The sequence below is a fragment of the Rhinolophus sinicus genome, chromosome 1 (assembly GCF_057876585.1).
Source record: "Rhinolophus sinicus isolate RSI-liver-muscle chromosome 1, RSI-T2T, whole genome shotgun sequence".
NCBI classification, from domain to species: Eukaryota; Metazoa; Chordata; class Mammalia; order Chiroptera; family Rhinolophidae; genus Rhinolophus; species Rhinolophus sinicus.
The window spans coordinates 54,740,018-54,753,758 of NC_142501.1; the positions used below are offsets into that span (position 1 = coordinate 54,740,018).

The window sequence follows — 13,741 nt, forward strand, 5'->3', positions numbered from 1 at the left end:
CTTAGCCCCTCCATTTTGGTCACTTCTCAACATTGCTGCACTAGGCTGCCATTCCCTGATTTGTATGAGTGCTTTTCATGTGTGTCTGTCTCTCCCCTCAGCCTGAGATCACCCCCAGAGTAGCGTGCTCTGGTCGGCCTCCAGCCTCCCGAAAGGCTTGTGCCCATGTGTGAGGTGGGAAGATCATCATTAGGGATGGGCGATTTGGAGAGATTGGCACACTGGCAGGAGTGTACTGACATTACTCAGGGACAGTTTATTGAGTATACAGCAAAAATTCAGAGTCCTTGACTGAAGCAAAGGAGGGACTGGGTGTTAAGTATTCTCGGGAATATTTACATCAAGAGCCACGACTTCTGGGCTGGGAGGTACCACCAGAAAGAGATCAAGCTCCCCTTACTGAACACACCTGATAGTAACAGGAATTGAGAGTCAGAAACGACTGCAGAACACAGCTCAGAGAGAAGCCAAATCACACATGCCCACAGTCTTTGACAAAAAGGCAATGTAATGATGCTGCCCTCATCCAAAGAACCATGAATTGGCATTGCCTTTGTTAAAGAGGCAGTAACATGCCATGAAAGGAACACAGACCCTGGGGTCAGCCAGGTCTAGGCTCATCTCCTGACCCTGAAACTTAGTGGGTGACGGGAACAAGTTCTGCAGCCTCTCAGGATGGGACTTCTTGTCTGTCCCGAGGATGTTGATTGCATCTACCTTACAGGATGGGTAAGAATTAGAGGCAATGCTTGTCGGGAGACTGGCACATAGTAGGTGCTTGACATACACTAGTAGCTATTACTGCTAATCAAGGTGGCAGTAGTGACAAGAGTGGCAGAAGATTCCCAGTTCTCTTTCATGTGGCTTTGTGAATGTGGATATGGCAGGTTGTCTGAGAGCATACACATTTTCTCCTAAATAATGGAGTCATTCTGCAAAAACCTTTCCCTCTCCCCTCCCATCTCTCCCTCCATTCTCTCTCCCTCTCCCCCCTCCCGTATTTTCCCCCCTCTCCCCTCTCCTCTCTCTCTAAGGATGATGATAACTTCCCAAGGCCAAGAAGATAATTATAGCTTGTGCCCCCTGCCAATTGAAGGCAACAGGGAGAAATGAGAGTCCACAAGGGACCTGAGGAAACAGGGAGGTGATGGCTCTGATCAGAACTTGACAGTAAGATAGGCCACGGTGCAAATGGCTGAGGGCACTCGACTGGGGGTGGAGATTTGGGGTGTGGCAGACATGTTCAGGCAGGGTGGCGGCAAGGCCATCTCTTCTCCCAGATGCTGAGGTGAGTGGGGCCCTGTGGCTTATCTGGTGGCTTTTCTGGCTGGGGCACTGACTGGAGCACTCTTGCCTTGAGAGTCCTTGGGGCCTCCCACTCGTGTCCCTTTGCTTGTGGTCTGCCCACTCTGGGTGCTGCTGGAACAGCCTGCCACACCACTGGCACCAAGAGCGGCACTCGCAGAGGAGCCGGGCTGGTAGCTGCTTGCACTGCTGCTGATGATGACGGCTGAGGAGGAAGGGCCAGAGCAGGGAAGGAGGGCAGCTGGGTCAGTCAGCAAGGGAGATGGCCCCCTAGTTCCCACAGCAACCCTCAGTATTAAGAAATACCACACACACAAAAAGTCTAAAAAAGAAAAACAAAGAAATACCACAAGATGAATGGAGACCCTATTGTGCACCCAGCTTTAGGTGAGATGAGGACCACACAGAATGGACAGGCTCCTGACCCTCCTGGAGATTCTAGGACCATTTGGCTCCCAGGGCCATATTCTCAACTCTTTCTCTTGATGATGATGCCCCAGGGGAGAGCCAGAAATGACATGGGGTGGACATGACGTCAGTCACTGTTTCCATGGGACAACAGAGGACTAGGACTAGGTTTCCTTTAAAGCCAGAGAACCTTCACCAGACAGTAACAGCTTCCAGATGGGGGGAGCCGATGAGTGAAGATGGCATCGCCTTATCCTCAGGTACGTACTCAGCTTTCCCACCCAGCCAGAATTCCTACCTGACCCATCTCTCAGAGATACTCACAGATGCTCACAGAGGATGGATTTTCCCCAGACATCCTGAAAGATGGAAAGTTAGAGAAGAGAGAAGACCTCAGGGAAGTGTCCAGATTCAGCAAAGCCTTGATGGGCTCCTGCTTTTATATGTATAGTCTTTTAATTTATCCTTATAACAACCTGCAAGATGGAATTTATAATCCCATTTTACAGGTAAGAAAATAGAGGCACAGAGACATTAAACGATTTACCAGGACCATACAGCTATTATGTGGCAAACCAGTAATTAATCCCAGGTCTGTCTGACCCCACTGGCTCTTTTCACAGTACCACACAACTACCTGAGCTTCGTGGCTCACATCTGCCCTCCTCTTGCAGGAAGCTCCCAAAAGGCCCCTCATCCCATCAGGGAGCCACCCATAGCCCCTTTCCCCTTGGCACTGTGGCATTCCCACGCCCAGCCCCTCACCTGTACTCCTCGCCCTCCAGCAGCTTGCAGTAGGTGGCAATCTCCATGTCCAGGGCCAGCTTCAGGCTCATGAGCTCCTGGTACTCGCACAGCATCCGGGCCAGCTCCTCCTTGGCCTGGTGCAGGGCGGCCTCCAGCTCGTCCAGCTTGGCCCGGGCGTCCTTCAGGGCGTTGTCCCCCCGCTGCTCAGCATCGGCAATGGCCGTCTCCAGGTTGGAGCACTGAGAGGCAAAGAACAGAGAGACTATCAGAACACAAAATAGTTTTTAGATCTAAAAGGGTAGGTAGCACAACCCCTTCACTTTACAACCCCTTCACTTTACACCCAAGGTGACAGTGAGAAGTACCTGCAGAGCCAACGTCAGAACCTGGATCTCCTCTATTTTCTATTGCAGACAAATATTTATAGGAGTTGTGAAAAGCTGTTGGAGCTGTTGCATTTCAGAAATGTAAACAGAGACTTTGATGTTTGCAAAGTTGTCTAGTTCCTGGGCTTGGAGGTCACCAATGGCTGTAGGTTCCAAGTATGCCAGGTCCAGAAGAATCATGCTGAGACCCCAGCTAGGATGGCTCTGAGGGTCAGAGAGCGTGCCAAGTGCCACTTTGACCAGATTCCTGCCTGCAGGACCTCTCCGAGTGGGAGCCCTTCCTACCTGTCAGCACTAAGCATGAATGCTTCTGGACAGGGAGGGTCTGTCTAAATGCTCCCCGAGTCTGGCCAGAATGGATAAAGGAGCCTTTCCTTAGAGCAGGTTAAGGGCCTGAATTTAGACCCGCAGCCTCAGAAACTGGGCTCTGACGAACATCTAGCAGCCCTGTGATGACAAGTCCTAATGGGGAAGAACGGTCCTCCTGGAGTCTGCAAATCAGCCTTACATACGGTCACAAAGCTGTCCTCGTGTTCCCCACATTGCCTGGCATGGAAAGTTGTGGGGCACAGGGAGAAGAGCAGATTCTGATCTTTCAGTTTGGCAATTCTGTCACTAGCAGAGTTGACTTGGATTGGGGGGGAGGACACGGGAAGGAATTTCACCCCCCCAAAATCATCTCCCCACTGACCTGATGTTTAAGGTTTTGCTGCCTCCAGGTAAGACAGAATACCCAGGTGACATGGAAATGGCATCGTGGCCCAGGGCAAGGGACTCAGGAGGGCTTCCCCCCCTGTCATCCTCACTCTGTCACCAGGACCATGCCCCATCCTGAGGGCAGGAACTTAACACAGCCACAGACACGTCCAGATTCACACCCCACACACCCCACATGTACTGAGCGTCCAGTGGGAGGAGGAGGAGGCGGGGAGCCTGCCCGCTGTAGGACACACCTGAAGGGGATGTAGGCAGATTTGGTGCACACAGGAGAGTCTGATAAAGAGGGGGGAAAAGAAAGAGGAAATCTGAATTCTAATGCTGACTCTGCTAAAAAAAACTGCTGGGGGCCCTGGGTGAGTCACTTCCCCTCTCCAGCCCAGTTTCCTTATCTAAACTGTGGAGTCCAATGAAAGAAGCTCGAGGCCCCTCCCAGTTTTGAACAGGGCGCCTGCTCTGACTGCAGACGTTCCCGCGGCAGGGTGGGAGACAGGGACTGTATATGGCCAAGGGGTTCCGAGCCCAGGTGGTGGCGATTTGCTTTTTACTGAAAGGCTCTGGTTTCGGTTTCTCCATCAGAGAGGGTGAAATTGACCTCTGGTGTTCTCTGCGGGGTTGCTGCCCACCTGCTTCCTCATGTCCCCAGTCTCACACCGCATCCTCTGAAGGAGCCTGGTCAGCTCTGACATCTCGTTCTTGGTCTGCTTGAGGTCGTCACTGTGCCGGCCGGCAGCCAGTTGTAACTCCTGGATCTGATTTCCCAGAAACAGGAAGTTGGTAATGAGATGACAGCCGAGCCCCTCAATCAAGGAAGGGGAAGGGTCCTGAGAAAACACTTCCACCACTGGAATGAGCCTGGGGAGGCGGCTCTGGAGCAGGAGGTGATGGAGCCCGGACCTGGGTATCCTCCCAGCTGTTTGGTGATGGTCCTGACCAAGAAGTCCACCTGCTTCTTTCAGCAGACCCTATTTGCTGGGCCTATCCTCCTTCTCCTCACCCTGCCTACAGTCTTTCCTGAGCTGGATAAGGGAAAGAAGCACTTCACATTTATTAAGCACTTCCTAAAGGTAATAAGAGCACTGACCCTCTCCACTCATTTAGCATCTCTTTATAGAGGCATCTTTGAAAGGCCAGGTTCTGCTGAGGTACTGGCGATACAGCCATGAAGAGGGTAGGTAAGGTCCTTGCCCCCATGAAATCTATGTTCTCCTGCAGCCCTTTTGTAGGGACAGGCAGAGGGCCAGGGAAGCCAAGGGCAGCATGTACCTTTGGGGGGGTGGCATTTTTGACTCCGGACTTGTAGTTCAAAACTTCCCCTGTCCCCTTGGCCAGTCCTTCAAAGAAGAGCAGCTGACATGGCCATGGACAGGCCAAGGAAGGTGTGACCATGTTGTTGGTGGGATTTGACGAAGGTGAAAAGGGGTGTTAAAGACCCCCCGGTAAAGGGTCTTCTCAGTGACAGCTCTGAAGGGTTTTACTCCAAAGCATATGTCCCCTTACCCAGAAGCCTCCTAGAATTCTACTTTCTCCTCTTGGAAGTCTTCCCACACTGATCAGAAAACAGCTCCTGGCTTCCTCTTCTCATATCTCCCCTGCCCCAGCTCACCCATAGCCATTCTCCTCCATGTCTGTTCCTCTCCTTCTGTCCCTTGGCGACATGCCCCAACTCCTGGAAATATATTTCCTTTATGACAAGAACACCTTGCTTTTTTCTTCACCAGCAGATTGCCTATCCTCTGTTGGATGTGCCCACCCACACCAGTTTTTTAATTTATTTTTCATAATGGTATCTACCGAGAATTTTTTTGGTATAGAATGTCATTAAACCATTGGTTATAATCACTCTTTCATTCAGTACATCTATAAAGATACCTCTCGCATTCACTGGTGGAGGTGTCCCTTCCCAGGAAAGGAGAGGATGGTGGAGGAGGGACATTCCACACTGGTGCACACCTTGCTCTGGTACAGGGCCTCGGCCTCGGCCTTGCTCTTCAGGGCGATGTCCTCATACTGGGTCCGGACCTCGGCGATGATGTTGTCCAGGTCCAGGGAACGGTTGTTGTCCATGGACAGGATGATGGAGGTTTCAGTGACATGAGTCTGAATCTGGGCCTTCTCCTGAGTTGAGAGGTGAGGTCAAAGTCAGGATCTCCCAGCCTCCTCCCCTGCCCATCAGTTGTCGGGTCCTGCAGCCCCCGGCAGAATAAGCCAAAGTGGAAGGAAGAAGTGCCTGCTGGAGATCTGTCAGTTGGAGCCAAGGGAGAAGGCTTACAGTAGCAGGACATGGAAGCATTTCCTTCCATTCACAGAATCAAGAACTTGTGCTTAATGGTACCCAGAGAAAATCAGGTGTAGCCATAAACATATCAGATGAAACAGACTTCAGGGTGAAAAAGATAACAAGAGACAAAGATGGACATTTCATAATGGTAAAGGGGACTATACAACAAGAAGACATAACAGTTATCAATATTTATGCCCCCAATCAGGGAGCATCAAAATATACCAAGCAAATACTAACAGAACTAAAGGGAGAAATTGACCAAAATACAATTATACTGGGGGACTTAAATACATCATTGACAGCTATGGATAGATCATCCAAACAGAAAATAAATAATGAAATAGCAGCCCTAAATGACTTATTAGATGAAATGGACATAATTGACATTTATAGGGCACTTCATCCTAAAACATCAGACTATACATTCTTTTCTAGTGTACATGGAACATTCTCAAGGATAGACCATATATTAGGACATAACATCAGCCTCAGCAAATTTAAGAAGATTGAAATCATACCAAGCATATTCTCTGATCACAAGGCTTTGAAATTGGATATCAACTGCAAAAAGAAAGCAGGAAAAAACACAAATACATGGAGATTAAACAAGACACTTTTAAAGAATGACCAGGTCAAAGAAGAAATTAGAGGAGAGATCAAAAGATACATAGAAACAAAAGACAATGAAAATACATCCTACCAAAATTTTTAGAATGCAGCGAAAGCAGTTTTAAGAGGGAAATTTATATCATTACAGGCCTATCTCAAGAAACAAGAAAAATCCCAAATAAATAACCTCATGTTACACCTTAAAGAACTAGAAAAAGAAGAACAAGTGAAACCCAAGGTCAGCAGAAGAAAGGAAATAACAAAAATCAGAGCAGAACTAAATGAAATAGAGAACAAAAAGACAATAGAAAAAATTAATGTGACAAAGACCTGGTTCTTTGAAAAGATTAACAAAATTGACAAACCCTTGGCTAGACTCACTAAGATAAAAAGAGAGAAGACACTAATTAATAAAATCAGAAATGAAAAAGGGGAAGTTATCACGGACACCACAGAAATACAAAGGATCATCCAAGAATACTATGAAGGACTATATGCCACCAAATTCAATAACCCAGAAGAAATGGACAAGTTCTTAGAACATATAGCCTTCCAAGGCTGAACCATGAAGAACTGGAAAATCTAAACAGACCGATCACCAGTAACGAAATTGAATCAGTCATCCAAAACCTTCCCAAAAGCAAAAGTCCGGGACCAGATGGCTTCACTAGTGAATTCTACCAAACCTTCAAAGAGGATCTAATACCAATCCTGTTCAAACTCTTTCAAAAAATTGAAGAAGAGACAGCACTCCCCAACTCATTTTATGAGGCCAACATTACCCTGATACCAAAACCTGGTAAGGACAACACAAAAAAAGAAAACTACAGACCAATATCTCTGATGAATACAGATGCAAAAATCCTAAACAAAATTCTAGCAAATCGAATACAACAGTGCATTAAAAAGATTATTCATCACGACCAAGTGGGGTTCATCCCCGGGGCACAAGGATGGTTCAACATTCGCAAATCCATCAATGTGATACATCACACAAACAAAATAAAGGACAAAAATCATATGATTATATCAATTGATGCAGAAAAAGCATTTGACAAGATACAACATCCATTTATGATTAAAACACTTAATAAATTAGGTATAGAAGGAAAATACCTTAACATAATAAAGGCCATATATGACAAGCCCTCAGCTAATCTCATAATTAATGGTGAAAAACTGAAGCCCTTTGCTCTACGTTCAGGAACACGACAGGGCTGTCCCCTATCACCTCTGCTTTTCAACATAGTGTCGGAAGTCCTCACCAGAGCAATCAGACAAGAGAAAGAAATAAAAGGCATCTAAATTGGGAATGAAGAAGTTAAATTATCACTCTTTGCAGATGACATGATGCTATATATAGAAAACCCTAAAGACTCCACCAAAAAGCTATTAGAAACAATCAACGAATACAGTAAAGTTGCTGGCTACAAAATCAATGTACAAAAGTCCATTGCATTCCTATATACTAACAGTGAAATCTCAGAAAAAGAAATACAAAAAACAATTCCTATCGCAATTGCAGCAAAAAGAATAAAATACCTAGGAATAAACTATATGCTGAAAATTATAAGATATGTTTGAAAGAAATTGAAGAAGACACAAAGAAATGGAAAGACATTCCGTGCTCATGGATTGGAAGAATCAACATAGTTAAAATGGTCATATTACCCATAGCAATATACAGATTTAATGCAATCCCCATCAAAATCCTAATGGCATTTTTTAAAGAAATAGAACAAAAAATCATCAGATTTGTTTGGAACCACAAAAGACCCCGAATAGCCAAAGCAATCTTAAGACAAAAGAACAATACTGGAGGTGTCACACTCCCTGACTTTAGCTTGTACTACAGGGCTACAATAATCAAAACAGCATGGTATTGGCAGAAAATCAGACACATAGACCAATGGAATAGAATTGAGAACCCAAAAATAAAACCACATAAATATGGACAGATAATTTTTGACAAAGAAGCTAAAAACATACAATGGAGGAAAGACAGCCTCTTCAATAAATGGTGCTGGGAGAATTGGATAGCCACGTGCAAAAGAATGAAACTGGACTGCTATCTGTCACCATGTACCAAAATTAATTCAAAATGGATCAAAGACTTAAGCATAAGACCTGACACAATAAACTGCATAGAAGAAAACATAGGTACTAAACTTATGGACCTTGGGTTCAAAGAGCATTTTATGAATTTGACTCCAAAGGCAATGGAAGTAAAAGCTAAAATAAACGAATGGGACTATATGAAACTTAAAAGCTTCTGCACTGCAAAAGAAACCATCGACAAAATAAAGAGGCAACCAACTGAATGGGAGAAGATTTTTGCAAACAGTGCCTGCGATAAGGGGCTAATATCCAAAATACACAAGGAACTCATGAAACTCAACAACAAAAAAAACAAACAACCCAATTGAAAAATGGGCAGAGGACCTGAAGAGACATTTCTCCAAAGAGGACATACAAATGGCAAATAGACATATGAAAAAATGCTCAACATCACTAATCATCAGAGAAATGCAAATCAAAACCACAATGAGATATCACCTCACCCCAGTCAGAATGGCTATCATCAACAAGACAAATAGTAACAAGTGTTGGAGAGGCTGTGGAGAAAAAGGAACCCTCATACACTGTTGGTGGGAATGCAGACTGGTGCAGCCGTTATGGAAGGCAGTGTGGAGGTTCCTCAGAAAATGACGAATAGAATTACCATATGACCCAGCAATCCCTCTCCTGGGTATCTACCCAAAAAATCTGAAAACATTTATACATAAAGACACGTGTGCTCCAATGTTCATTGCAGCTTTGTTTACGGTGGCCAAGACATGGAAACAACCAAAATGTCCTTCGATAGATGAATGGATAAAGAAGTTGTGGTATATATACACAATGGAATACTATTCAGCGGTAAGAAAAGATGATATAGGAACATTTGTGACGACATGGCTGGATCTTGAGAGTATAATGCTAAGCGAAATAAGTCAGAAAAAGCAGAGAACCATATGATTTCACTGATATGTGGTATATAAACCAAAAAACAGCAAAAGAACAAGACAAACAAATGAGAAACAAAAACTCATAGACACAGACAATAGTTTAGTGGTTACCAGAGGGTAAGGGGGGTGGGGGGTGGGAGATGAGGGTAAGGGGGATCAAATATATGGTGATGGAAGGAGAACTGACTCTGGGTGAACACACAATGGGATTTATAGATGATGTAATACAGAATTGTACACCTGAAATCTATGTAACTTTACTAACAATTGTCACCCCGATAAATTAAAAAAGAAAGAAAGAAAGAAAGAAAGAAAGAAAGAAAGAAAGAAAGAAAGAAAGAAAGAAAGAAAGAAAGAAAGAAAGAAAGAAAGAAAGAAAGAAAGAAAGAAAGAACCTGTGCTTTAGGAGGACTTCATGGGATCATGTCTCCCTGCCTGCGGGCAAGACGACTATCTTGGTCAGATGGGATTGTCTCCGGTGTGTGGTCTCCGGGGACTAGGGTCCTAGACTTCCATGGTCTCCCAGTGCAGGGTTTTGCACCTTCCTATCAAAACATCCTTCCTTCTGTTTATCCTAAATCCCTCCTAGTGGCATCTCCTTAGAAGAGCCAGATGAAGCCCTCGGTTGGGAAGAGGAAGGATGGGGAGGGGGGAAATGTCCTCACCGCATCGTATAGACACTGGAGGAACTTGATGTCTTTGTCCACAGAGTCCACTTTGGCCTGGAGCTCCACCATGGCGGTGTAGGCTGCATCTGCATCCTGCCAAGAGGCACCCAGAGCCATCAGTCAATAAAACCCTCATCCCGTCAGCTATCCTGTCCCTGCCCCAAAGCCATTTGATTTTTTATGTTTTGCCCACAAAGGGAAGCATATTGTATAAAATCACTTAATATTGCTTTTCTCTCAGACTCAGTGAATCTTTGAGACTAGGGAAAGGAGAATGAGGCCTACTCTTCCTGTTACACCTGGAGAAAACAAAGCCCAGAGAGGTGGAGTGAGTTTCCTGAAGTCACACAGGAAGGCTGAGCTGGACCAGAATTTCCCAATTCCCAGACCAGAATTCTTGCCTGTCTCTGTCCATTTCCTGGGTGTATGTCCTGCCTCTCCAACATCTGACTCCATCCACATTCAGGCACCAGCCACCTCCCAGGAGGCGTGGGCTGAAGTCCTGAGCAAAGTTGGTTAGTATGGGGGTACAAGAAAGACCAGAGTCCATAGGCTGTTCTCTCCCTTACCTTCTTGAGTACCACAAACGCATTCTCAGCTGCTGTGCGCCGATTAATCTCCGCCTCATACCTGTGGGCAAGGAGAGCAGATGGCAGAGGCCTCAGTCCCCTTGGCCAAGTCACCTCCTCTTCCCCCAGGTTGGGTACATGCTCAGAATAGAGAGTCCCCCCAGGATCTCCTGGAGGCGAGTACTGCAGAGGCTGGTGGGCACAGTACTATGTCCCTGAGTTACCTCACTTTCCGTCCACTTGCTGGATCTGGGAAAATAGCCAGGTGCCTATTAGGCTTCCCCAACCAGCCGCCGAACCAGGCAGTGGACCAGTGAGCATAGGAACTCTTCCCTCCCCATCACCCAGGTAAGAAGTTCTCATCCAACAGGAGAGGTCCTTCCCCCACAACCAGGGAAAGGGTGTGAGCGCCTGACCCTGGTGCTGGCTCCCTCCCCTCCTAAGGTGGCACAAAGACTGGGTGAGCACAGGAGCCTCTGGGAACGTGACCCATGACCCATGACCCTTGGTGGTCCCCGCTCACCTCTTCTTGTAGTCCTCCACCATGTCCCGCATGCTCCTCAGCTCCGAGTCCAGCCTCACCCTATCTCTGGACAGCACTCCGAGCTGCTTCCGCAGGGTGCTGATGTAGCCCTCGCACACAGGCTCCAGGTTCTTCTTGCAGCTGTTCAGGTCCAGCTGCTGCAGCAGCTCCCATTTGGTCGCCAGCATCTGGTTCTGCTGCTCCAGGAACCGCACCTAGAACCACAAGAGATGCTATCATGTCCCTTGGACATACACCATTGACGCCCTAGGTTATGTAGATTTTCCTAAAGTTATTTAGCTCGAGTCCTTACTCTCCACTCATGGAATTCCAGGTAAACTAGACCCTTTACAAGGGTTCATTCTATAGCCTTCTGGACAAAACCAATCACTGAAAACTCACTGAAGGAGATTTCACAGCTTTCTTCTGTCACCTAACCCAGAACCCAGGTGATGTTCTTCCCTGAGTCTCAGTTAGGTGTTTCTTCTGTACCATGAGTCCTTCCCTCTGAACTGTGCTGCTTCTGTTAGCCCTTTGTCTTCTTTAAAGTTCTTTCTCAAGTTTTCTAAACAGCTGCACTTTACCCAATTTCCCATCCTTCCCTGTAAAATCCCCAAAGAAAGCAACACATTCATTTATTCTTTTGTGCTAATTAGCTTACAGGTCTGTTCTTCTCCCTCTGATGTTCAGGGAACCGTTCCTGAGGTCCAGGTGCAACCTGCCCACCTACAATGCCCTGTCCACTCCCAGGCAGCCAGGAATCGCTCGTATCTCACGGGACTGTTCTATCCTCCTCCTGTAAAATCTACCTTGTCAATGAAGGAGGCGAACTTGTTGTTCAGAGCTTTGATCTGCTCCCGTTCCTGGGCACGTAGTTTCTGGATCTTGGGGTTCAGCTCCACATTGAGGGGAGCCAGGAGGCTCTTGTTGATGGTGACTTGATGGATGCCCCCAGGTGGGCACATGGATGGGCACAGAGGCCCCAGGGCCACACTGCCAAACATGCTGCCAGCAGAGCCAGTGGCCTGGCCCCCTCCATACCCAGAGGCAGGCCGGAAGCTGTAACCTCCATTCCAAACTCCACCAGCAGCCACATTGAGGGAAATACACTGATCCCCTCTGAGGCTGTAGAGGCTCTGACTGCTGAAGCCAGCCCCAGCTCCTTTGCCAGCCGCACGGTAAGAAGCTGCTCTGCCCATAGCCTTCCTCAGCACCACGGCTGAGCGCCCACTGAAGCCACCCTTGTCACCACCAGACTTCACGTTCAGTTGTCGACTCATGGTGGAAAAGAGGGAGTGGACAGAGATGGAGAAAAGATCACCCACAGACAGAGAACACTGATGGGGCACCCGGAGCGCGGGCTCCTTATATCCTGTGGAGCTCTGGACACCGGAAAAGGGCGTCTCTCTGCTGCTATCGTCTTTTCTCCTGCTGAAGGCCTGGGGGCCCTGAGCAATTTGTGGAACAGAGATTTCCAAGCCCTTTGCAGCAACAAAGTGCCTCTGATAGCGAGTGGGATATGCTGCCCTTGCAGACTGCAGGGGTCTAATCGCGCATTTATCTGTGCTTCTAATTAAGGACCTGGAGAGTTATCCCCACAAGAGATCTCCTAGCTTTATTTTTCCAGGGTTGCCTCCTTCTAGCTTATCTATCAGCCAGGAGAAGGAGAAATGCCTGGCTTTATCCAAGAGGGCTCATCTGAGAAACCCCAGGTTTCTCCCCAGAGGTCCCATCTCCCTACTATCTGGTCTTGTTGAGGAGCTGGGGTGTTCATGCCTGAGAAGAAGAAACTCGGAAAGGACACAATGGGTGTCTTCAAAGATATGGATCCAAGAAAGGAGTTCCAGGGGCCGCTCTCGGGGTCACTCTAAGAACCACAGCTGTCCAGCAATAGCACAGACCCCAGGAAAATAGCAGAAATGGCTGCATGGCTCCCTATTAGGGGCAACGTCTGAGGCTTTCTGTACTGGGCAGGGCCTGGACGGTGCTGACCTTGATGTTGCCTCCTCCGTAGTGAGAACTTTTTCAGGCAGCTGGCAGTTCCAGGGGCTGAAGTTTTTGTCCTGGAGAAGATGATCTCTTCCATCCATCCTAGGAGGTCAGGCTTAGGAGCTGGGACATTAGCTCTTCTCTCCCTGGGGAGAATGTCTGCCCCCACACTCCCTGGGGAAACACTCCATGCCCAGTGACTAAGGTACAGGAGACCCTAGTGCTCAGTCTTGGGTTCAGGGTGGGCTGTTCTGCCAGTTTCCTGATTCATGTCAGAAGCTATTCAATCTTGGAACAGAAGAGACCAGCCCTTTATACCTCAAGTAGTCCTGGGTTGGGGTTGGGGGTGAAATGTTAAATTATTTCAGAAACAAGCACCAGTAGCTGCCCTAATGCAGGACTCTGACCACTTCTGGAACTAAGTTGGGAGCCTTGACCTATTGGCATCATCCACAGAGTAGTAGCCAACTGCTTTGACTGCTGGAGAGGGTAAGGGGGAGACAGTAAGCTGGGCAGTGGAATGGGTCT

General features: G+C 47.3%; 1 protein-coding gene across 2 annotated transcripts; it reads right to left on the bottom strand.

Moving 5' to 3' along the window:
* Window positions 1-1,012: 1,012 nt before the first annotated feature.
* KRT74 (keratin 74) lies at window positions 1,013-13,741 on the bottom strand. 2 transcript variants are annotated; one of them, XM_074319132.2, is made up of 9 exons: window positions 12,034-13,741; window positions 11,225-11,439; window positions 10,702-10,762; window positions 10,130-10,225; window positions 5,517-5,681; window positions 4,190-4,315; window positions 2,479-2,699; window positions 2,038-2,072; window positions 1,013-1,510 (listed from the first exon to the last, which is right to left on the bottom strand). In XM_074319132.2, exons 1-9 carry the CDS (start codon window positions 12,502-12,504, stop codon window positions 1,308-1,310), a joined length of 1,593 nt encoding a protein of 530 aa, XP_074175233.2. In that variant the 5' UTR covers window positions 12,505-13,741; the 3' UTR covers window positions 1,013-1,307. The 2 variants fall into 2 exon arrangements, with proteins under 2 accessions (XP_074175233.2, XP_088653782.1); XM_088797656.1 differs by lacking the exon at window positions 4,190-4,315.